We start from the raw sequence: 26404 nt of genomic DNA on the forward strand, positions 1-26404 counted from the left end.
TTAATGAAGGAATGCTAGATATTTTAAATATTTGATGTCCATAGCCAACTCTTTCCCCATTCGACATGAAAACATTTCACCAAGATTTTTTAAACCAACCATAGAAAGAAGGACCAGGACTTAACATACCTTTGAGTAGTCCAAAGTGTTTTTCATCCTCTGAGTAGTTATCTCAGAACTTCTACTTGGGTGGAATGATGGAAGACCAATTAAACCACACTTTCTAAAAACAATGTTGTTCTCTTTAGCCACGTGTTAGTGGTCTGGTCTCTGCTGCACCTCCCTGCTATGGAAGCCCCTGCAGGCCCTTGTTCCCAAGTGGCAGGTGCTACAGCCCTACAGAGGTGCTCTGTAGAAGCAGAAAGTCCTCTACCTGCAGGAGTCCTGACAAATCACTCCATCATGGCCCCCTTGACATGCAGCAAGGCCATCAAGCCAGGAGCAAAAATGAAGTCTTGACTGAGATTTGGGAATCCTCAGAGACCCCACCACATACAAATCCCAAAAGTCCATTTAAAACAAAAAAAAGCAAGAGCACATCTCTTGCCAGCAGAAGTGAGGCCCTGCAGGATCATGCGTGTCCATCAGGGCAGACCGAGAGATGGGAGAAGCAGTGAGGGAACGGTGCTTGATGTAATTATGAATACGAATTGGAGACTGCTTTGGAATTTGATTCTGCAGGAGCAGACAGTGAATGTTATTTTAAGATATAATTGAATCACTTATTGGGGAGAACTCAGCATTATCATGTTATCCAAAATGATCCCAGTTGCTCATGCTTGTCATAAAGTTTGCTAATAATCGGGAGGGGGGATGGGGGGAGGCTGGGGACGCTAACTGAAAACATCTGTTAAAATCGAATATGAGAATTGTGTCTTGTCTTTATGACTTTGCTCATGATACAATCCTGAAAGTGGGGAATTGTGTGACTATCTGAGTAAATGTCTCTTTGCATACAGAATGTAGGTGTGCTTCAACTTTGCATTCCAAAACAAAGATGACTGGATCTTTTCCATCCAAAAACACTGTCACCCCAGCGGGGTCAGCTTTTACGCTTTTACTTATTTATCTTCCCTAAGGAGTTACAGGCACTTTGCAGATCTTTCCCAAGCTGCCGTAATTGATTGATGGTTGGACTTCTTTTAATCCAAGTAATGCCGAGTGTCTGCAGCTTTGGTAATTGGATCCTACCAGCTTTTAAAGACCACGGCCGAAATATCCAGAGCACAGAGGTTTGGCAACGTCATTTAATCATCACAGAAGGATTACAGAGTGCAAAACAAGCCCTCAAGCAGCTAGGAGATGGGCCAATTCAGAAACGGACTCAGGCCTAGAGGCTGCTCAGTCTTGCAAAGCCACTCACACGGCCCTGCCTCCCACCTCCCAAACTGCCTTCACCTTGGCCAAGGCTGGCATCATTGGTGGCACACAGGAGAGAAAAGATGTCAAGGGAGTTGATTTCAGATCAGAGAAATAAACAGTGTCTGATAATATGTCAGGCTCAGGGCTGGTGAATCCCAAACCCTGGTACCCAGATTCTCCTGGCGTGGGAAGGTCCAGGCCACCATCCACCTGGTGGGATCCTCTTGATGGAGAAGCCAAGTGGCAAATTTAGAAGCTGTCCCTTGTCTCATTAAAGGGGGACAATGCAGCTCTCCATGATGCTTTATTTGCCAAGTGTAATGCAGTTACATTGAGAGTAACAGCTTGCTCACCACCCAGGGGATGTTGTATGATCATGGCTGATTTGTGGCTGGGTGTGGATCTGGAATTTCTCAACGACAACCCCTGGTTTAGAAGCCTCTTTCTGGAGGTTCCCATGTGAAACCTCTGGTCCTTCTGCTCCAGATGGGGCCAGGAATAAGAAGGGGCTGGCCAGAAGGCCCCTCCAGAGGCCAACACTGTTTGGGTGCCAAACGTGCCATTTGTTTGGCTCTTTCTTGCACAAGTTCCTGGACAAAGTAAAACTATAACCCCGAACCCACCCTGGTTCAGCACAAGTTTCTATTAGGCAACTTTAGTCACTAAAAAAGTGCAAATGCAGACTCCTGGATAAATCTGATTTGCCATGCTAGGCCAAGCTTATTTTATTACATACATTCTGCATTCTAAGAACTAATAACTTCATATTGTAAACATTAAGCATACAGAGTTAAAGTTCAAGGCCACATTATATCATTGATTGTCTCTTTTTGTCGTGTATCTTTGGCTGGCCGAGATCAACTCGTAGTGTATAAATGCATAAGTTATATAATTATTATATAAAAAGGAAAAAAAAACCCATTGACTTGTATACTTCACTCTGACAAACGCACAGCGTTCGCGACTCAAAAGGAAAACGAGCCCGCCTAACCCCGATGCCTCGCTGATTTCAGATTGTGGTAGCCCAGAGGGCCAGCTCTTACTTGACCCCGTGGAGAGCAGAGCCCCCACCTAAGGATGAGGTCCTGAATGTTTTTTTTTAAAAAAATATCATACAATTCCAGTTACAATTTTTCTTTTGATAAAAAAAAAAGAGATGCTTGATTTTGTTTCTGAGATCTACCACCTGCCCTGCCCCGTGACGCTGTGTCCTTCCTCCTAACCCTGGATTTGGCATCACACGGACCTCCTTAAGCCTTAAATTTCCCTCATGCCTTCTCCGTGGTCCCAACCCATCCTAAGTCCAGTCTTCACTGCTCGAGAAGTTTCTCTCCCAGTCCCAGGCCTTGCCTCCTCCTTCTCCGCCTCTGCCACCTGCTCCAGCCCTCTGTCTACATCCGCAGGCTCGCCCTCCGTCCACGACCGCAGCCCCACCCCACCGTTCGGCTCAGAGTCCTGTCCTATTGCAAAGGAGCTGGAAGCGTTGGGTTGTCTTCACAGTTGGAGAGAGCTGACAGCTCTCCATCAAATGGAACGCATCTCAGGTCACCCAAAACACCAAGTGCCAATGAGTTCCAGGTCAACGTCGTTGACGGGCTACGGTTTCTCTTTTCTTTTCTTTTTTTTCTGTTTTCTGATATGTTTCTCTCTTTAAATACAGGTAGTTTTTCTTAAAATGACATTAGAAAGGGCGTGTTAGGTTCAGACTGTGTGATCGCTGTTGCTCGAGTTTAATCCCAGTTGGCTCGCGCAGGATCTCCGCGGCTGCTCTAACGTTTATCCACTTGTTCCGAGCATGTTCTTTGGCACGTTGTCCTGATGGCTTCATGCTTCTACTTACAATGTCTTTTGCAAGGTTGGTCCGGATTAAATGTCCATGTCCCCTTATATCTGTAGCATCCTCTTCATCTGTCGTTAATACTTTAGTCACTCCCTCCCACTATGTCTTTGGATTTGCTCCCCTGGCTTCTTACCACGGGCCCCCCGGCCAAGTGTTGTCATTCCTGTTGAGGCACTTTTGATTCATGGTCTCTGACAGAGTTGGTGGCAATTGACTGGTGACTGTGTGTTGCTGGGAACGCCCTCTCTCTGGTCCTTAGTAGTAAGTGCCCAGGTGGGAAGGCATATGACTGGCTGGCAGCCTAGTGTTAGGGTAGATGCCCCCCGTGGGTGAATTCCAGTAGGGGTTGGGCGCAGCGAAGAAACTGGATGACGTCACGGGGAGGGCCGGAGGGTGCGGGCCCACAAAGTTCATCTTCTGCGGGTGGGCGTGATAGGAGCCCATGTACGGGAGGTCCGAGGGGTACTTGTACAGAGACGACTCGGGAGGGTGGGGCTGGAGGGCCTGGGCGATGCCGTGGAAGTCAAACTTGTAGGCGTAGCGCTTCCCGTGGACTTTGGTCATGATGTTTTTGTCATAGTAGTAACGGAGGGCACGGCTGAGTTTGTCATAGTTCATGTTGGGTTTGCTTTTCCGTTCTCCCCAGCGCCGGGCCACCTCATCCGGATCCGTCATCTTGAACTCCCCGTTGGTGCCTTCCCAGGTGATGCAGCTGGAGTTGGAGCTGTCCGACAGGAGCTCCAGGAGAAACTGCCACAGCTGGATCTGTCCACTCCCTGAGGGGGCGGGGCGGGGGGGGGGGTGAGGGGTGGGGGGGAGACATACCAGTGAGAAAACTTTGAAAAACTTAGGGTTACCCAAGGGCACAGGATGGGGGGAAAAGAGAGACTGGACTGGGGTTTGGGATGGACACGTTCTGAAATTAGGTTGTAGGCATTCCCGTTGTGGCTCAGGGGGTTAGGAACCCGACTAGTATCCATAAGGATTTGGGTTCAATCCCTGGCCTGGCTCAGTGGGTTAAAGATCCAGCATTGCCACAAGCTGCGGTGCAGGCTGCCAATGTGGCTTAGATCCAGTGTTGCTGGGGCAGCTCCGAGTTGACCCCCAGCCTGGGAACCTCTCTATGTTGCAGGTGCAGCCCTAAAAAAAAAAAAAGGAAAGAAAGAAAAAATGGAAAATATTGTCATACATTGATTACAGGCTAACGCTGTGTCAAATACCTCAAAGTGTACAGAGTGATAACTTGGCTCTTATCATCTAAAGCCTCTTCCAATCGAAAAACACATGTTCCATGTCTGTCAGGTACTCAAGAAACATCAATAGCTCCTCATTACCTGCCAAATAAAGTCCAGGTGCCCTCATTTTAAATAAATAAATAAATAAAATTAGATGGTGGTGATGGTTGTACAACTATAAATATAATAAGATTCACTGAATTATTTTTTAAAATGCCAGTGAGAACAGGCTCTGCGCTAAAGGCATCTTCCTTCAGGGAGAGAAGTGGGTCCTGCATCTCTGCACCCACGTCTCCTTTTCCAGGCTGTGCACCCATCCTGCAGCTGCTCTGGCCTTCCAGCACCCCCTCTGCTCCAGAGCACTGCCCTTGGCTGAACAGGAGCTGCCTCTCGCACCCCCTGGCAGCCCACAGCCCAGCGGACTGACACAGGGTACCAGGGCCAGCCCCTTGCTTCAAAGAGGGACCAATTCTGTGATGCTGTTCACGCCCAGAGCCCCCCAGAAATCAGACCGAAGCAAGGTTCCAGCTAAGACCCCAAGCGTCTTTAATTCTCCCCTGCCCTATGCTGCATCCTCACGCCCTCTCTCCCGACAACATGGGCTTCATTCATCACTTGCACAGGTAACCTGCGCCCAAGCTCTGTGTCGAAGGAAGCTGGTCTAAGATGAGGCTCCTTGGTGACTCTCAGGCTGACCTACAGACCCAAGTCCTTGATGGAATGCAAAGAATTCCCATGGGGCAGAGGTCAAGTTGCTCCCATGCATTTCTGACTTCCTCAGAAGAGCAGTCAGGTCAACTCTTGTATTTGGGGGGTGGAAGGGCTTATTTTTCCTATTTTTGTGAGGCCGAAAGTGCTGTTATGCGGCTGGCAATAATGACTTAATACCGTTTATACTGGCGAGGTCACGTACAATAATAAAAGTCAGATTTAGGAAATGAACTTCGAAAAGCGTATGGAAAAAAAATAGAGAATGGAAGTAAACACCGTTATTTCTAACCTAACATTTGGCCGGCGCTCAGAAAGCCATTCTGTCAAAACTTTTCCTAGAACAGAATTAACCCACTCGAAATGAGGAAGTTTAGAAAAAAGTTGGCTCTGTTTCAAACCAGATCACCCCTTTCCAGTATTTAGGCAAATGCATCTTAACGGAAATCCATGTGTTGCCCCTGCCTTTGCAATGCCAATTGTGTTAAACATAGTTTCCAACAGAAAAAAGCTGCAACACGGAGTGACTGCAAGGCCTCTGGGGAGCTGGATATGACTCCGTGTCAATGGGATCCCATCTGATTGGGTGCAAAGAGTCAGGACTCTCTCGATCCCAGTGGAAGCCTAGAGCTGTGGCTTTCATGTTTTATTAAATTCAGAGAAAAATCCAAGCAAATCATTCTAGCCTCTACAGTGCTACAATATTTTAAAAGATGATGGATCCTTGAAGTGGAAAAGCATGCCAATAGCCACTGAATACCAGGAGAAGTTAAGCTGTGTTAAGCATATTTTAAAAGCTCTGAAAAGGGACAGGGGGCAAGTCTTTCCTCCCAAACTCCAGCTAGAACACCGCCTTGGGCTCATTACCAAAAAAAAAAAAACCTGCTATGACGCAAGGAACTGATGAAACGTAAAAATCAATTAAAAATATGCTTTCTCTAAATGCATCCCACTAGCTCCCCAGAAGCACCATCCAACTCAGAAAGCCTTGTTTCCACGTTGGCTGCATAGAGAGGGACATGTCTGTGAATTCATCCATGCCCAGCATCGTGAGAAAGGTCAGCCTTTTCTGAACACGTTCTGGAAAATGATCATTTTCGGTCTAGCCACACATTTGAAATGCATTAACAGCTTGTAGTTCATCGCAGTGGAAGCCTTTGCTTTTTCGGAACCACATTTTCAAACTGTTCTCAATCAAGGTTTGCTGCCCCCAACATTTCATTAATATGCATGTTTTTAAAATACAAAGAAGAGTTTGAGAAAACCATATGGTTTCAGTCTATGTATTGTAACCAAAGGATTACTACTTGAAAAAAAAATTCCATATATGACCTGGGAATAGGGAAAAACATGGATTTTTGACTGAAGACTCTAACGTGTTTTGATATAAACACATAGCGTTTGAAAATAAATATTCACTGTCAACCTCCTCCCATGGAGAAAGCAACCCCACAGATTTTGTATAAATACACAGATCTTCCTACACAGCCCAAATTACACTTGGCATCTATTCAAACCTTGGCACTGTCTCTTGGGAATCTGTCCCTGCCACTTCCTTTGTAACTGTGTACCAGAGAGAACCAGCAGGTGAGAGCGGCTTCCTGTCTCTCTGGCTTCTGAAGAACTAGTATGTCAGGGACTGAAATTCATGGCTAGAAACTTAAACCTCAAAGGAGGGACGAGGGAATTCTTCCTAGAGGATTTAATGCATCAGCCCTTTAGACACAGAGCATTTTCAGCATGTCAAGAGCCGGTGGGCATAAGACATCTGTAAATAAAATTCATCAGCTCACAAACCTGAGAATAAAACCATAAAGGTCAATCAACGAATGTTTAAGTAGATGCTACAAAATGTAACATTAGGTCAAGCTAATTAACTGTTAAATGTATTTATGTTTTCTTTTTTAGGGCTGCCCCTGCAGCCTATGGAGGTTCCCAGGCGAGGGGTCAAATCTGAGCTGCAGCTGCCGGCCTACACCACAGCCAGAGCCATGGCAATGCCGGATCTGAGAGCCACATCTATGACCTACACTGCAGCCTGTGGCAACACCTTCATCCAGGGAGCAAGGCCAGAGATTGAATCCTCAAGGATACTAGTCGGGTTCTTAAGCCACTGAGCCACAACAGGAGCTCCTATTGTTAAATTTAATAGAACAAAATCCGTTTTCTTCACCGTCAAGAGCCGATTTTCTCACTGTGCACGAATTCTCAAGGATGCACAGCGGTCGTGGAGAAGTCACAGCCACAGGTAAATAAAACGAATTACTCATGGCCACAGAATTTCGAAGGCAATTTACTAAATTTTTATCTTACTCTCAAAACAGTAACATTTACTATGAGCTAAAGGTGCGTTTTAGAATATAGAATAGAGATTCCCCGACACAAATACCTACAATTTAGGCAGCCTAAGAGAGGCTTGACCATCTCACTGGCCAAACCCAGTAAAAGGGGGAGTTCTTAGAAGACAGGATTGTCCATCAAAAGGCATCACCTCCTACATCTCATGAATTACCTTTATTGGGAAAATGCCTCACATCTATTTTCTGGCTCTCTCCTGACAACATCCCTGAAAACAATCAGGAAGGAGCTGCTACTTTTGTTCTAGTTTGGTCCAGGGTAACTAGTGAAAAAGGCAGGGATGGGGGCAGCAGGGAACCCAAAGATGCAGGCTGCCCACCTACAGGAGGACCCGATGGGAAGAAGGGGTGTGGGGTGTGGCTTCAAAAAAGGCAGAAGACAATCTGTCAATTTCAGGAGCAATGGCTTCAAAAAAGGCAGAAGGCAATCTGTCAATTTCAGGAGCAACGTGGTCTCCGAAAGCAATTAAAAGAAAAGAAGAGAAATTCAGAAGCAAAGAGGTACAGACAGAGTAAAAAAAAAAAGGGCAAAGCCTCTAAACGGTTTATAAACCACAGAGAAAAGCAGAGCCGGGAGCGACTCCACAGCTGTGGGTCAAGGAGGAGGGGTGTCCCCTCCCCCCGGCAGGGCACTCGGCTGCCAGCTGACAGAGGGACAGAGCTTTGAATAAAGCAGAGAGGAGCCCAGAGAGCACCAGAGTGGCAGTCATTTCAGCTACTTTCTGCAGTAGCTGGGGGTGCTGCAGAAAAACCCCTGTGCACAGCCTGGACCCCCTCCCCTCTAACCAGGTCAAGATCAAGGCTGAGGGCCTAAGTCCCAGATGGAAGGCTTTACCCAGGCCCAGTATGACTCAGACAGGACTCCTCACAGGGGCAGGACAGCCTGGTGGCTGGAAGCACCCTTTCGGAGTTGGCACTGTCTCAGCTGAATCCTGGCTCTGCCCCTTACCAGACTTTGTGCAGCTTATCCAGCTCTCTGTGCTCAGTATCCCTGAGCAAAATGGGGCCATGGTAATACCATCAAGACGGTAGTACTATCTTGGCTGGCCACCATGAGGGTGAACTTGGCACATGAATGCTCTTATCACGATTTGTTTGAGCTGAAAACCAGAGTTTAAAAACAGGTACATCCCAGGAGTTCCTGTCGTGACTCAGCAGAAATGAACCCAACTAGTATCCATGAGGACGCGGGTTCGATCCCTGGCCTTGCTCAGTGGGTTAAGGATCCGGCGTTGCTGTGAGCTGTGGTGTAGGTCGCAGGTGCAGCTCGGATCTGGCATTGCTGTGGCTGTGGTGTAGGCAGGCTGGCAGCCGCAGCTCTAATTCGACCCTCAGCCTGGAACCTCCATATGCCACAGGTGCACCCCTAAAAAAATAGGTACACTGCTTGCCTACAGCCAGGAGATGCCAAAGGAAGACACCTACTGCCCTCCCCCCAACCCCATGCTGACTATGCAGAAGCTACGAGATCTCAGGGTGATCTTGGTATCATGGCAAGTTGACTTGGGCCAGGCACCATTCTGAACACTTCCCCAGTGTTTACTGAATCCCCCCCAGAACCCTGTGATAGTCCACTGTAGAGACAACACTTTAGGGTTCAAAGAGGTAGAGTGACTTGTCTCGCTAAGGTCAGCAAGGGCTGGAACCCAGACTCTAGGCCTTGGCGCCGAATCACAGCACACCACCACTTTCAGGCTTGGTTTCTGCACACCCCTCCACAACGCCCTCCAGTCCTTTGTCCCCTCCCTGGGCTGGAGCTTGGGAAGTTCCCAGAAGACTGGACGCTCCCACTTCCTAACAAATGGCCAAACGTCCCTAACTGGTCTTCGGTTCTGCATGAAGCAGGTTACACTTTCATGCCCACCATGAAAACTATCCAGTGAGCAGGAAGGGAGTCGCCCAACTCTTGTTCCCAAGAAAGCTCTTTCGCAGAAAGGCAATTTCCACTCATTAGAGGAGCCACATTAAATGTTCAGCCTGTCCCGGTGGGATTACAGAGTTTGTGTCGCTTATATCTGATCCAGGACACAATCATACGGGGACACACTCTTCTCAGTGGGAGAAATACGGTCCAAAGGGTACCCCAAATGACATTCTGGGATGGAGTTGTGGCCATGCTGTTATCACCTCCAGGCTTTCACACCATATGATGTCATCTTTCCATTTAAAACATTTATAACAGGTGTGTGTTGTGTAAAGGGCAGAGGCAGCAATTTGAAGTGGTGAAGGATTTATTTATCAGAGATTGGGACACTAAAATCAAACAGGAAGAAGCTTTCTCATTAACAGAGAGATAAAAGATAGTCTGGTTTCAGGGTAGAAAGGCCACATGGTTATAACTGACACACAGCCAAGGAGAGATGGCGAGAGGGCCGAATTCACAAACGGGCAAAAGATCTAAATAGACATTTCTCCAAAGAAGACACACGGTTGACCAAAAGGCACATGACAAGATGCTCAACTAATCACTAATTATTAGAGAAATGCACATCAAAATGACAATGAGGCCAGTCAGAATGGCCATCACCAAAAGTCTACAAATAATAAATGCTGGAGAGGGTGTGAAGAACAGCAAACCCTCTTATACAGTTGGTGGGACTGTAAACTGGTTCAGTCACTCTGGAGAATAACAGGGAGGTTCCTTAAAAAAAAGTTAAAAATAGAGCTACTACTAAAAATATGATCCTATAATCCCACTCCTGGGCATCTGGATTAAAAAAAAAAAAGATACATGCACAGCAATGTTCATAGCAGCAGTCTTTACAATAGCTAACACATGGAAACAACCTCAATGTCCACTGAAAGAAGAATGGATAAAGAAGATGTGGTACATATAGGCATGATGGAATACTACTCAGCCATAAAAAAGAATGAAAGAATGCCACTTGCAGCAACATGGATGGACCTAGAGATTGTCATACTAAGTGAAATAAGTCAGACTGAGAAAGACAAATGCCATATGATATCAATTACATGTGGACTTTAAAAATATAATACAAATGAACATATCTACACAAAGGAAACAGATTCACAGACATAGAAAACAAACTTATGGTTACCAAAGGGGCAAGGTGGGAAGGAGGAATAAATTAGGAGTTTGGGATTAATATATACACACTATTATATATATAAAATAGATAGCCAGAGTTCCCATCATGGCTCAGCAGAAACGAATCCAACTAGAATCCATGAAGACACAGGTTCAATCCCTGGCCTTTCTCAGTGAGTTAAGGATCCAGTGTTGCCATGAGCTGTGATGTAGGTCACAGATGCAGCTTGGATCTGGCGTTCCTGTGGCTGTGGCATGGGCCAGAGGCTATAGCTCCAATTCAACCCCTAGCCTGGGAATCTCCTTATTCCACCGGGGCATCCCTTAAAAAAAAAAAGGACAAAAAATAAAATAAAATAGATAAGCAACAAGGATATACTAGGTAGTATAGGGAACTATACTCAATATTTTGTAATAACCTATATGGGAAAGAATCTGAAAATATATGTATATAACTGAACATATGTCTACATATATGTATGTGGGTACCTCACTGAATCACTTTGCTGTATATCTGAGACTAATACAACATTGTAAATCAACTATACACTTCAATTAAAAATGCTGAAAGATAAATAAAGTAAAATAAATCTTGATCTTCCAATCAAACACTGGAGGTTGCCGTTTTCCCTGGACCCAGTGGGCACAGTCTTCGTGGCAGAAAGTACAATCTTTGCACACAGGACCAGTCTGCTGCCCTGTTAGGTACCAAGACTTATTCTTCCAGCCAGTGACGGAGCTGTAGTCTCCTCCCTGCTCTGCCTCAGGTCCTTCTGACCACTGTGGGCATCCTAGGGCTGCTGGGCACAGTGCAAGGAGACACAAAACCTTCTGCTTAGGGGCCAGCAACTTTCTTGGGCCCCAAACCACCAACCAAGCCTTGAGATGTGACTGTGACAGCACAGCATGGATTTGTATTTGCTTTAGCCACCTTGTGCGAGTGAAAGGGCTAGTCTGTTTCCTTTGGGACAGATTGACACCTCTCTCCTCTTCATCACCAACCTCGCCTCAGACCCATCCTGAGCACTGAAATAGGTGTTAAACTGAGTGGAAATCCTTCGTTTCTTTTTTAAAAAATTTAAATCATTTTTATTAAAGTATCATCGATTTAAAATGTTGTGCCAGTTTCTGCTGTACAGAAAAGTGACCCATATATGTGTGTATGTGTGTGTGTGTGTGTGTGTGTGTGTGTGTATTTCTTAACTTTTTAAAAGTTAGAGTTGATTTACAATATTGTACAGAAGTCACTAAGTCACATATATACACATGTGTGTGTATATACATTTTTTTTTCTACTTTTAAAAAAAATTAAAGTGTAGTTGATTTAGGAGTTCCCATCATGGCTCAGTGGACGTGAATCTGAATAGCGTCCATGAGGATGTAGGTTCCATCCCTGGCCTCGCTCAGTGGGTTAAGGATCTGGCATTGCCATGAGCTGTGGTGTAGGTCACAGAGGCAGCTTGGATCTGGTGTTGCTATGGCTGTGGCTCAGGCCAGCAGCTGCAGCTCTGATTTGACCCCTAGCCTGGGAACCTCCATATGCTGTGGGTGCAGCCCTAAAAATACAAAAAATAATAATAACAAAAATTAAAATTAAAGTAACGTTGACTTACAATGTTACACAGAAAAGTTGCCCAGTCATATACGTTTGACTATAAATACCTGTATGTGTGTATACATTTCTTCTCTTTTACTTTTTTTAAATTGAAGTATAGTTGATTTACAATTTCTGCTGTACAGCAAGGTGACCCAGTCATACATATATATATATATATATATATATATATATATATATATATATATATTCCCTTTCTTATATTATCTTCCATCATTGTCTATCCGGAGGGAGAGACTGGATATAGTTCTCTGTGCTATACCATGGGACCTCGTTGCTTATCCTAAATGCTTATCCTATTGCTTATTCTAAATATAATAGTTTGCTTCTTTTCTATTCTCTTGCTCCTCTTTCTCTGACGCCTTCCTCTTCCCTCACTCTTACTCCATTGGCAGTTGAGGGCAAGAAACTACGAGTGGACTTTGGAGACAGAGTAGGGGTTCAAATCAGCCCCCTTTTTGTTGGCTGTGTGACCAGGGAAAATTACCTAATTGTCTGGACCTCTGATGCCCCTTTTTTTTCTTTCTTTCTTTTTTTCAGGCTCACATGGAAGTTCTCAGGCTAGGGGTGAAACTGGAGCCACAGCTGCCAGCTAACACCACAGCCATAGCAACACCAGGTCCAAGCTGCATCTGTGACCTGCACCACAGCCCATGGAAACTGGATCCTTAACCCACTGAGCGAGGCCAGGGATGGAACCCGCATCCTCGTGGATGCTAGTCGGGCTCGCTACCGCTGAGTCACAATGGGAACTCCTGATGTCTCTTCTGTAGGATAAAGATAGCGACCTCCCGGGGCTCTTCTGAGAGGGGACCAGGGATGCGAGCACATGCCCAGGCTTGGGAGCTATCGGGGGTATTATTTCACATTATTGTATTAACTCTCCCAGAGTGTTGCAGCTGCTGTTCTTTTTCCCTTTCCTAGTCTATCCTGAGCACTGCTGACAGATCACTCTTCCTGAAGCCCGACTGATAATAATCATCTCACAACACAGTCATCGTTTTCATGTGAATGGTTATGGAGGAGGCTGGACATGGAAAGCTGAGCACAGGGAGGGGAGGGGCCGGTGACCCAGGGGACGCTGCCACCAGGTGGATCCTGAGGAAAACCTGCGTCCATTTCTCCACCCCAGTGGAAGCTCCTTGAACGTCAAGGCTGATATCTCATTACTCCTTGTGTTCATTTATTCAACAAATAATTACTGAGCACCTGGTCTAGGCCAGGGGGTCTGGGCTGTAGAGCCATAAACTACACAGACCCTTCTCACTGCTCAGCTGCTTACAGAAGACCTGCTGAATTAGTTAACATTAAGTCAAATGTGATGTCAGCAATGTGGATACTCGATAATGATGATACTTTATGTTTTCGAGAGTATAGAGTCCCCTGTGGGGATGTACACGAATTGAATCCAAATATTCCCATTTCCAACCCCATTTTGGCCTCAATGTTTAGGAAACAGACATTCCAGCTTGCATGTGCAATCGGCCTATGACATCTTGGCATCTGAATCGGCCGTTGAGAATATGCAGCATATGCTGTGAATTTCTGAAGCTGATGCCAGCACAGCTGGTTCTGATCTGAATACAAACAAATCAGTCAATTGGGTTGGCACTGAGGCGTAATGACAGGTGACGATCCTTGGCAAGGGACGGGTTACACATGGCCCATTAAGAATCTGCACTTTCTTCTGGCTGCTAAGTTCAGAAACAGACCATTCATTGAAGATGGCCCTCGATCTGAAGTCCCCTGTTTGTCATTAAGGTTCTTCTTTTTAAGATATGGTTTTATCTGCTTGTGTGATGGGCTGCAATATGTCCCTGGCCTCCCCCCAAATTCATGTGTTGGGTCTGCCCAGGACCTCCGAATGGGACATTATTTAGAAATAGGGTCTTTAGAGAGGCCATCAAGTTAAAGCAATGTCATCTGAGTGGGCACTACTCCAACATGACTGTGTCCTTATAAAACGGGAAGTTTGGACAAAGAGACACACAGAGAGGGACGATGGTAGAGACACAGGTAGGAGACGGCCAGCTACAAGCCCAGGAGGGAGATACGGAGTAGATCCTTCCTTGCCAGACCACAGAGGAAACCATCTGGAAATCTTTTCAGCAGAACAAATTTCAGTTGTAGGTCTTACTGGATTATCCACCTAAGTGGAATCCTGACATCTTGATTTTGGATGTTTGTCCTCTAGAACCAGGAGACAATAAATGTCTGTTGCCTAGGGCCCTGCTCTGTGGCACTTTGTTAGAGCAGCCCTAGAAAACTGATACAGCTTTGACTGTGTAGCGATGTCCTCTGTGCTGAAGTTAACTCTTCTTTTTCTTTTTTTTTCTTTTTAGGGCCACATCTATGGCATATGGAGGTACCCAGGCTAGGGGGTCGAATCAGAGTTGCACCTGCTGGCCTACACCACAGCCAAGGCAACACCAGATCTGAGCTGTGTCTGCAACCTACACCACTGCTCACGGCAATACCAGATCCTTAACCCACTGAGCGAGGCCAGGGATTAAACCTGTATCCTCATGGCTACTAATTGGGTCTGTTAGCGCTGAGCCATAACGGAAACATCCTGAAGTTGACTCTTGAATATATAACCCGATCCACTTTTTTCCACTTAGGTGGATAATCCAGTAAGACCTACAAGTGAAATTTGTTCTGCTGAAAAGATTTCCAGTTTCACCTCCAAAATAGCTATTGCCAAAAAAGATAACTTTGTAAGAGTAAACTCATCAGAGTACCTCACCTGGGTTTGCAAGGCGGCTACTTGTCGGTCCAAGAATCTGATAAGGATCTATGGCAAAAAGAAAAGAAGTCAGATTCCAAAGTTATGGTTGTGAGCAGAGATAATGCTGACCCACAGGTGTTTCCAGATTTCAGAGCTGAAAATGTCCCCCCACCAAAGTCCCCCAGCACCACTTCCTGTTTTAGAAAAGATAACACGTGGGATCTGAGAGAAGCCTCTTGGTAAAGGTGTCCCAGCTGCTGGCTGAGCTCAGATGTGGCCCAAGGTTCCAGACACCCAGCCCGTGTGTCCTCTAGCCCAGGATAGAGACAGGACAAATGTATTCAGTCCCTGGCCAGCCCCAGGGCCACGTTGGCCGTGCTGCTCAGCACACAGGCAACAGCAACTTTTCACTGCATTTCCGCAATGGGTTTGGCACAAATGCTGATGTTGCTGTAACATGACCTGGAAAGTGGAAGTAAAAAGAATTCCCAGGTCACAAAGAGGCTGCCTGTGTGCAGGTGAAATGGTTTTTGTCCATACAGATTGCATAGATTCTGGAAATGCTTTAGCAAAATCTCAAGTCATCCCAATTGAGGAGACTGATAATTTGGTCCCTGTTTTACACCTGGAGCCATCATAGAGAAGACGAAGTAACACTAATTTCATTTAGAAAGTGACACATTTCAGATAGATGCTGCTAAACCTGTTTCTTCTTTTACGGCCATCAAGATGCTCCCTGAAACCTACCTAGTTGGGGACGCTGGTCTTCAGTCTTGGGCATTGTGGAAGGAGATGGTTGAGCAGCTGAAAATCCAAAATTGGAGACAATTAGCTATAACCAGTATTTGGCTACTAGTCTTTGATGCTGTTATATCACCATTCTATCAATTATCCTAGCTATTAAAAATAACAGACTTACTCTTTGTTTTTTTTTTTTTTGGTCTTTTTTCCATTTCTTGGGCCGCTCCCACGGCATATGGAGGTTCCCAGGCTAGGGGTCTAATTGGAGTTGTAGCTGCCAGCCTATGCCAAAGCCACAGCAATGCAGGATCCAAGCTGTGTCTGCAACCTACACCACAGCTCACGGCAACGCCGAATCCTCAACCCACTGAGCAAGGGCAGGGATCGAACCCGCAACCTCATGGTTCCTAGTCGGATTCGTCAACCACTGCGCCACGACAGGAACTCCCAGACTTACTCTTATAATAAGAAGCATCTTATGGGAAGGAAAATGCTTCCTTTCTAAAGAAACCAAATATAAATGTTGTAGCAAAAGAGAGCCCTTTAATCAATTTAAAACATGTATTTGTATGGAGTTCCCACTATGGCTCAGTAGGTGAAGAACCTGACTAGTATCCATGAGGATGTGCATTTGATCCCTGGCCTCATTCAGTGAGTTAAATGTCTGTCATTGCCATGAGCCACGATGTAGGTCAAAGAATTGGCTTGGATCTGGCATTGCTGTGGCTATGGTATAGGCCTGCAGCTGCAGCTCTGATCTGACCCCTAGCCTGGGAACTTCCATACGCTGTGGTGGAGCCCTAAAAAATGTATTTTTACCTTTTTCCAAAATGCAAATTTAAAAAAAAAAGATTAAGGTGGTTCATAAAACAGGTTAGAATGTTTGCACTCTAAAATAAAGGGAAACCCTCAGGAAACTAAAATAAAGCAAGGAATACTTTAAACATGGCCAAGATTAGGAAATCACCTGGTATTTAATTTGTGCTCAAACATCCCATGAAACACACATTTGTCCGTGTTGAAATAGATTACATCATTCATTTCTTTTTCTTATAGAAAGAGGTATAATCACAATAGAGAAAGGATCACTGCATTTAAAGATCAGTTGTGCTTCAGTGCCAAGGGACAACCACTTTATGTGCTGAAAAAGCAGACTGGTTACAAAAATTATCATTTACTCCATCAGTAGGTACCCACTGCCCTGTGATGCAAGGATTCAAGGCAGTAGGAGCCAACACTGTACCTTTTGACTGGGGGGTGGGGTGGCCATGACTGGTCCAGGCCGATCTCCTGGGTGCCTCATAAGGTAAATCTGTGAAGACAAGTCCATTGACTATAAGATCCATAGCGCAACTTGGTGAGAGATTATTTCACATGCTTTATGTTTTGTGTTTATTGGAATAAATACTGCGCAAGAAAATGGAGTTATCCAAAAAAGAAAGAACCTAGATTCCATGAGATTTGGATTTTATTTTCAAATTATATTTTGTTTATTTTATTGAATTCATATTTTTATCCATTAATCTGAAAACGCTCATGGACAGATTCTCTCAGAGCTGGTAAGGTAATTTTTTATAAACATACATCAGGGCCACATCAAAAGTTTCTTGCAATCTAATCTGTCCTGCATCCAGCAGGCACTCACCTAAAACCACCCCTGTATTATCTGCATGACCTGCCCGAAACAGAGCCCACACGCTGGTTGATGGATCTTGATCCTAAATTCAGCAAATGACATTCACTGTCCTTCTTCTTCTTCCTTGGATGTAAGCACTGCCTTGTTATCTCTTATTTGCCAGCTGCCCCCCTCAGCCACTCTTCATTGTCCCTTTATAATCTCATCCACTTCTATTAAATCCGTCTTAAAGGCCTGGTTATTTTTCTTTGCAAATGTCTATGCTTATACCTTCCCTAAATGAATTCAGAATTTGTTTAAAATGAACTGCAAGAAATCAACGGCAAGACTGAAATAGTATTGGGATTCCCACCGTGGTGCAGTGAGTCAAGAATTGAACTGCAGTCACTCAGGTCACTGCAGAGGCATGAGTTCAATCCCTGGCACAGCACAGTGGGTTAAAAGAACCCGGCATTCTTTTAAGCTGTGGCATGGGTTGCAGCTGCGGCTTGGATTCAATCCCCAGTTGGGGAACTTCCATTTGCCACAGGTGCAGTCATAAAATAAAATTTTTTAAAAAAAGACTGAAACAGTATTGTCCTCACAACATATCAGCAACGACTGCAGAGCTTAAGTATAAGTCAATGATTTTTTTTGTATTTATGCCATAGGTCGTTATACTTTGCATATGCAAATTGACTAATTATACTTCTGTATCCTCAGTGAGAGTTCTATTAATGACTATGATTCTAAGCCGTTTCGAGTTTCTTTTAAAAATATGTTCCAGAGGAGTTCCCTTTGTGGCTCAGTGGTTAATGAATCTGATTAGGATCCGTGAGGATGTGGGTTTGACCCCTGGCCTCGCTAAGTGGATTGGGGATCTGGCATTGCCATGAGCTGTGGATGTAGGTTACAGATGCAGCTCGGATCCCACATTGCTGTGGCTGTGGCATAGGCCTGCAGCTGTAGCTCTGATTCGACCCCCAGCCTGGGAACCTCCATGTACTGTAGGCATGGCCCTAAAAAAGCAAAATATGTGTGTGTGTGTGTGTGTGTGTGTGTTTTCCAGAAACACTAGTAGGCATGCTCTTACTAACTGTGCCTATAAAGCTATTTCTATATGCACTCTTACTTTAGAACCATTTCAGAACTGTTTATTCTTGGATTGATGGGTTTCAGTTCAATGCTATATGTCACCCTGGGCCAGCTGAAAGCCACTGCCAAGGACTGAAGCAGGTATTCTGCTGCCAGGCACCTAGAGATGGCTATAAAACCTCACTTGGAGAGCAGACCAATGTTTAAACCTTATTTAAATTTGGCAGATTGGTGGGTCAATCTTCAAAACACTTGACTGTATTGCAAAAGATGTGTCTCTTCTTATTTTCATATCCCAGAGAGAACAGCAATGAAATGCAATGTGAAATCCAACACAGAATTGCTGTAATTGATTTGGTCTGTTTGGCAACAAGCATCTCGACTAGTGTGGTCTGTGAAATCCTATCCTCCAGAGCTTGGGTTGAGTTCGATCATTTTTCTTTTGAAACTCTGCTATTGCTCACCAGCCCTTCTCAGCTGGCATTTTTGTATTTTTGGGCTGTAAGCCTTTCCCACCCAGTTCCTCAGATTCTCACTTTTCTGGTGTTGGGGTTACACATGGGAATTAAATCTGCAGCTGCTATCGATTTACAACTAAATTTCAACTTAAGTCTCTGGGAACATTTACACATGGATTCTCATCTAGTTGCATTTTGTCTACAAAATGGTTAGCCAGAGTCTCAATCTAAAAACTGTCCGAGAAAAATCCACCAGCAGAGCAATCGAAACAGCAGCTAGCCTACCGCAGGAGCCAAGAGGCACATCAACAAGGGGCTTCTGTCTATCAAATGAAAAGCAGGTGAATCCAGAAATATGTTCTAGATCTTTGTTCCTCCACAGACCAGCAATATTGGCAACACCTGGGAGCCTGCAAAAAGTGCAGAATCTCACTCTAGTTCTACTGAATCAGAATCTGCTTTTACCAGATTCTGGTAAAAAACAAGCAAAAACAGAGCTACAGATCAAGTTATATGATTCTGCAATCCCACTCCTGGGCATCTATATGGAAGAAACCATAATTTGATGATACATGCATCCCAGGGTTGATAGCAACACTATTCACAATAGCCAAGACATGGAAGGAACCTAAACGTCCATTAACAGAAGAATGGATAAAGAAGATGCGGTACATATACACAATGGAATACTACTCAGCCATAAAAAAGAATGAAATAATGCCACCTGCAGCAACACGGATGGACTTAGAGATTATCATATTAAGTGAAGGAAGCTAGACAAAAGTCATATGATATCTCATATGTGGAATATTTTTTTAAATGATACAAATAAACTTATATACAAAATAGAAATAGACCCACAAACAAGGAAAACAAACTTATGGTTACCAAAAGGGAGAGGAATGGGGAAAGGATAAATCAGGAGTTGGGGATTAATATATATACACTACTGTATATAAAATAGATCACCAACAAGGACCTAATGCATAGCACAGGGAACTATACTCGATATTTCATAATCATCCATAAGGGAAAAGAATTGGAAAATGAATACATATATGAATAACTTTGCTATACAGCTGAAACTAACACAAAACTGTAAAAACTGTACTTCCATAAAAAAAACTGCATTTTAACAAGATCCCAGTTGGTGTGATCATACATTACAGTTTGAGAAAGCCCGTTCTAGACAATTTCCATTGTTCTTTTCTAGAAACTTGTGTTCCTACGGTTAAATATTTCAGAAATGCTCTCTGAGTGTGTTAATACAAATAAGTCAACGTGTGGAAAGAATTCTAGATTGAATGCTTTTACTTGAAGTATAAGAACACAAATGGAATTAACAGCAAACGTCGGGAGGTTAGTCCGCTACCACTTTAAACATAAAAATACTCCCAGGAAATGTGAGTGGAAAAAATAAAAAACACCAAACTACCAACGGAAATACATTTTGAAACTTTCTTCATCAAGTCTTTTTTAGGGTGTAAAACCACGTCCCTTGAAAAATCAGTCAGAACCTAAACAACTCCAAGTCTGATTTTTAGCCAAGAGGTTGAGATGTTTATATGAAGAATGATTCATGTGTTCATAAACATATTACCATGGAAGATAAGTAGGCTTTTGTTTTTGTTCATGAAATTCTGGTCCAATGATCTCTTATCAGCTACTGGTCCCATGCCATGGGCACCAAGCGCAACCCCCCTCCCCCGCCCATGACATTGGGGAATGTTGAACTAAGCCCTGCGGAAATGGGAGACACTATCTCAGTGACCTTGCCTGCAGCTATACCAGCTCCAAGCAGAGCCAGTTTGAGCAAAAATTATTACTCCATGTACATTTTCTCTTTGCCCCTTATAGGTCATAGATCACAGGACTTCTAGTGAGAACCCAGTTTATATTTAATTTTTGGGTGGTCATTGCCACCCATTTTCCATTTCTCTTCAACTTTGACCTTCAAGGTTGTTGGCTCACACACTTGCCAGAAGGTCCTGTACCAGGGAAGGCTGCTTTCTGGCATTGCTTCTGCTATTTTTTTTTCTGTAAGGGGCTGTGTTTTAAAACTGAACTTTATAAAAGCCATTTCACAGGCAGCCTAGAATTCCAAGGAAGTATGATGTATGCCATGATCTAGACCAGAAATCATTAAATACAAATAGGGAGTGTGATTGATGCTGGCTCCCTCCATCCCAGCACCTCTGTTTATTTTCTGGGAGGTAAGATCAGTTCCTGATTCTGAATGAGAGCCCCCATCCAATCCCCTTCCCTAGACATCAATGATTTAAGACAGCATCCTTGCTGCCCTTCCTGTAGGATTAGGTTCACCAACGTAGAGATCCTCCTTTCAAGTTTATGGAAAAACAGCCCACTAGCCATCCTGACTTCCATGCACCACTTTATTTTCAAAAGGCCAAAACTTGGGATCATGGCAAAGCTGATCCTCATTCTGTAGGGTCCATGCTACAGTTACATAGTAACTCTGGAAGTCCCTGGCTGCACTGGATGGGAAAGGATGAAATTTGGCAATTTTCATCTCAATGAACTTACACGCTGATGGCAAAGACAGAAAGACAGAGAGTTATTGCCCCAAACCAATCTATAAACCATTATTCAATGCAAGGAATTTCTAGAGTCAAGTCTGCTAAGATAACTACATCAGCCTCTCCTGTTTTCCTCCAGATCTCTCCACAGTCTTCTAAAATCCTCTGTCAAAACCGTGGTGATCAGAGGGCATTTTGCCTCCCCTTTTCATCTTGGTTTGCAGGTCTCTGTGGTGACGGCATAGCCAGGGCAAAGCAAAGAATGCTTCTCTAGTCCTTTGCTGTGATACAGTCATTTGCTTTACTTAACTGAGGAGAAAGCACATGAGCCGGGTTCTCCTGCTATTACTGGAGATGCTGAATTGCACTAAGGTACAAATGCCAAAGGAAGAATCATTTCGGATTCTGAGACACCCTGGAGGAGCACCAGCTGAAAAGTGAAAGTCAAGGCTGCACTTGCAGATCCAAGTCTCTTCTAATAACATCCTAGATGCATATCATGGTGCATGGGTTGCCATGGTGATGGAGGAGGGGAAGACGGGGTCGCAGAACATCCTTGGCACATACCAGAGCTTTCCCATACTCTGCTCCCAGGATGTCAGGCAGAGTTCACATCATGAGGTCAGAAAACCAGCTTGCAAGTGCCTCTGAGTCACATCTGTCTCTATTATGCCACCTGAGGTCCCCAGGGCCCATGGTCCCAAAAGGCATGTGTTCAGCAAAGGAGAGTGCTTAAGGGGAGATGGGCAAAGGGCTGCTGGTAGGAATTGCAGACACTACCCAAGGAACACATATGACACCATAAAATACAATGAGAAAACATAGAAAGTAAACTGATCAGCCTAGGTGTTAGCACTTTCTATGAAAAGAGACTGATCTAAATGCCACTTCAACAAAGGGTCATGAAAGAGGGTGCCTTTTCAATCAGGAAAGTTTGGGGAAAACAAATAAGAACAAGCATGGGAAAAGAACTGATGAGGCATAAACGAAGGAATATAATGGCCATCAGGTGTTACCTGTTAAGGTCCCTGAATAGTCCCGACAGTTGTGGGGGGGGGGGGGATTGAAATGACACAGCCACTGGACAGCGGACGAAGTCAGGTGACTCTGGAATAACTAATCTTTAGGGGAAGTTGGGCCACAACAAGAAGGAAAGGTAGATGCGAAGAGGCGGCCCAGGGAGGGTACTCAAGGCAGGAAGGAAAGGCAGGAGCTGGGCAGTGGACACTGGGAGGGAGGACTGGGCACGAAGACACAGGTGGGAGGAAGGTCCTCTGTTTCCAAGGACACGGGATTAGAGCAATGGATGGACACGGCAAACCAAGAGCGCAGGGGTACGGGAACTGGGGTCTCTACCCTCAAGGCCCCAAGGGCCTCTCCCAAGAAGAGTCAGCACCACCTCCTGAGAGCAGTCACCCACTGACCACCAAGACACAGTCAGATCCCCAGGGACCCCCGCCCCCAATGACTCATGCACCCCCCTCCCCCCAAGCCATCCCAAAGGTCTCCAACGGTACCATTACTGGCTTTCATATCAAAACCATTCATTCAAGGTTGGCCACTGGTCCACCCAAGGTATACAGATACATCTCTGCCCCAAGGTCAAATCCCTGAATTTGGCCAGGAACAAACAGTTCTCAGGCTAGTTCACTCTGATTTCAATTCTTTGTAGCTCAGACACCAATACTTGTATCTCTTTTCATGATCACGGCAGCATCATCAAAACAGGTGTCTCTGGTACAAACTGAGTCTCTTCCAAGTCACACTCAGTGGCAGCCCTGAGGAAGAGCATCATCAGAACTCTGCCAGGTGACCCGAGTTTGCCACCCTTGTCTCTCCCTGGGCGGAAGCATCGCAGCCATCACCCTCCTGGCCACTCTCCCCTCTGATGCCTGGACAGGTCATATTCCCAATCCACCATATCCTACAGTATGAAAAAAGGGGCTCCACTGTTCTGCCCCTGAAGCAATAAGCAGCCAGCCGGCTGCTCTGATCATCGTGCTGAACTGACTCGCATGGCCAGAGTGGTGACCTTTCAACACAACCCTGACACCAGCTCACAGTCCCTGGCTTTCACGTCTCAGTCAGAGGCATCTCTAAGAGTGCTTCAAACCAGCAAACAAATAAACAATCCCCGGCCAAATGTTTTATAGACAGCTTTTATTTTTGTGCGCATGGATGGACAGTCGTTTAAAAAACGCTCACAAGATTATCGTGACTTTCCTGCGCTTCTCCTGTCCTCCCCAAGGTGCGTTTCCGGGAGGTAAACTCGGGAATTTCTACAACTAGTGTGATGTGTGTACTTCAATTTTCCTTTTTCAATACTCAAAGTGGGTTTTTCTTTTTTTTTTTTTTTTTTGCTTTTTGCTTGTCTTTCTTTCTTTCTTTTTTTTTAGGCTCACACCTGAGGCATATGGAAGTTCCCAAGCCAGGGGTCGAGGCAGAGCTGCAGCTGCCAGCCTACACCATGGCCACGGCAACACAGGATCTGAGCCACTTCTGCAATGTATACCATAGCTCCCAGCAACGCTGTATCCGTAACTCACTGAGCAAGGCCAGGGATTGAACCTGCGTCCTCATGGATCCTAGCCTGGTTCATTTCTGCTGAGCCACAACGGAACTCCCAAGGTGGGTTTCTTTAGGGCCAGTCTTGTTCACTCCAGACCCAGGGTCTTGCCCTCGATTAAATGGCCTGTGACAAAGGTAACTACGCACCTTGGGCCTTTCTACTCTGCTTTCCCGGAGGAAAAGGAGGGCAAACTTAATGAAATCTCCGGCCTGAAGTCCCTACCCAGTCCCAGGGCCTTGTTGGAGTGAGACCAACCCCAAGCAGCAGCATCACTAAATACCAAGGCTATTTAGCTTACCGGCCTCTGTCTTTTCCACTGGGAAGAAACAGCAGTGCCCATGTGAGTGCCTTGGACCAGTTCAAAATGAGCCTCGGGCAGCCTGGACCCAGACAGTGGTCAAAGGGTAAGAGCGTGAGTCTAAGGGGGTGTGAGTTCTAAATCCACACGTGAATATGGAAAAGCCATCCCTCCCTGAACGATTCCTCGGCTCTGAGGTTGGCACATGGCATCTGGCTCTCAGCACTGCACGTCCCGGTGAGGGGACAGGTGTTTAAGCCATGCTCGCCCAGAGCCACCCCCCCCTCCTCCACTCGCCACACCTAATCCTCCTCGGGCCCAGGGCCTCATTAGAGGCCGAGCCTCCACTGCACGATCAGAGCTTTAGCCGCAACAGCCACGTCTGCTCTCCAGCTCTGGGATGCTCCTCCTTAGGGGGAGGTGTTTACAGGGGTGAGTCTGTTTCGGTTCTAGGTGCCTCCGCTGAAACATCTAGAACTTCAGACTGAGCACCCATGGGCTCCTTCTCTACCACAGCCCCGTGGCTGGCCCTCGGGAGGCTGCACGGACCTCTGCAGGAATGGGCAAGGCCAGCTTTCCGAGGCCAGGGCACTTTCTGAGGTCTGCTTCATGTCGAAATTCCCAGAATCTAACACTGCACTTGGCACTAATAGACACCTGATAAATACTGATTTTCCCTTTCATGACTGACACCTAAATGAAGAACCCGAGTGAGAGGGAAAGCCGTAAAGTAAGAATCAGATGTCCATGCGATGGACAACACACTTCGGCTCTGAGAGACTGGCTCCCGTGACAGCTGGGAACCGGTCACTAGTGCATGGGGACCACTCTGCCCCTGTGCTGTCCCCTGAAGGAGCACAGGGGACCCGTTCTGTAAACTTGAAATCAGACAGATTCCTGACTGTCAGGCGCCCAGGACGCCTTCATGGCCCATCAGCTAAGTAAGGAGCTGGTTCCTTTTTTTTTTTTTTTGCTTTTTAGGGCTGCACCCACAGCATATGAAAGTTCCCAGGCTAGGGATCGAATTGGAGCTACAACTACTGGCCTACACCACAGCCACAGCAACGCCAGATCCGAGCCGCGTCTGTGACCTACACCACAGCTCATGGCAACACCGGATCCTTAACCCACTGAGCGAGGCCAGGGATCGAACCCGCATCCTCATGGATACTAGTCAGGTTTGCCACCCACCGTGTCACAATGGGAACTCTGGAGCTGGTTGGCTTTAATGCCACAGCTCAGGGATGGTTAGCATGATCTCCGAATGGAAAGATCTGGCGGATTCTAGGCTCCAGATCCACAGAGGCAGGATAAGACTGTTTAGGACTCAGATCCATGATCAGCTGTCTTGGGGGGTCATGTGACTTAGGTCACGGATCTTACAGGACATCCGGGGATGTCTCTCAATACAGAGATTACACAGGGGCATTTTCGTACCTGGCCTAGTTGTAATTCTTTGCGTAGCTTCAGGATATACTGAAGTATTTGGGAAAATAAAAGCTGCACCCCCTGCAGACAAAAGGAAAGACAAAACACGTGAGGATCTCTTGCTGTGGTTGTCAGTCTCAGCAACAGTGCCTCGTCTACTCTGCCCCGTGACGGCCGGGGGTGGGGGGGCCTCCTGGAGCCAGCCGTGTGGGACTTTGCAGGAAGGGGACATGCACAAGGGTCAGAAACAGGTGCTCAAAAGGCGAGGGGACGTGACGCTGTCTGTGTCCCACTTGGCATAAGGCAGCTTATGTTCTGGTTCTGCCGCTTCCTCCTAAAGCTCATCTATGTGTCTCCCCAACCCCTCATCCCGCCTCCCCCTCCACTGCCAGCAAACTCATCTTACGAAAACAATTCTATGGCGGGGGTTTTACTTCCCAAATTGTATAAAAACCCAGAAAATATTTTACAGAGCCCTTGGGAAGCCGTACCCAAAAATTATACATATCTTGCCCGAGAATATATAGATCTTATTGCAAATTAATCCACATCTCTGCTCAAATGCATATTTTTCCTTTCTCGCTCTCAATCAAGGCTCAAACTGTGAACAGAAAAAAAATATTTTCCTTTCCGCAGTTCAGTCCACTTGGAATTGTTGTTCCGCTTTTCAATACCTTCTCTATGTGAAACAATCACAAAAATAATGAAATCAGAGCTTTCTTGAGATTTGCACTCATGGTTACAAATTTTTTTAAATGACTATGAAATT

General features: G+C 45.5%; 1 protein-coding gene across 11 annotated transcripts in view; it reads right to left on the reverse strand.

Annotated features, from left to right (window-relative positions):
* Positions 1-2053: 2053 nt before the first annotated feature.
* Positions 2054-26404, reverse strand: part of ERG (ETS transcription factor ERG) — a 304031-nt gene continuing 279680 nt past the window's right edge. For 6 of the 11 annotated variants that reach the window (XM_021068469.2, XM_084986891.1, XM_084986887.1 and 3 more), the window contains 4 exons: positions 16879-16947; positions 15642-15698; positions 14913-14960; positions 2054-3978 (listed from right to left, as the gene is read on the reverse strand). In XM_021068469.2, the coding sequence (XP_020924128.1) occupies positions 3458-3978; positions 14913-14960; positions 15642-15698; positions 16879-16947 (695 nt within the window). In that variant the 3' untranslated portion in view covers positions 2054-3457. 11 annotated transcript variants of the gene reach the window in all.

This window comes from Sus scrofa, chromosome 13 (assembly GCF_054392235.1).
Source record: "Sus scrofa isolate SSC_HxYL_T2T_F1_AM1 chromosome 13, Sscrofa_HxYL_maternal_Yorkshire_Landrace_v2.0, whole genome shotgun sequence".
NCBI lineage: Eukaryota > Metazoa > Chordata > Mammalia > Artiodactyla > Suidae > Sus > Sus scrofa.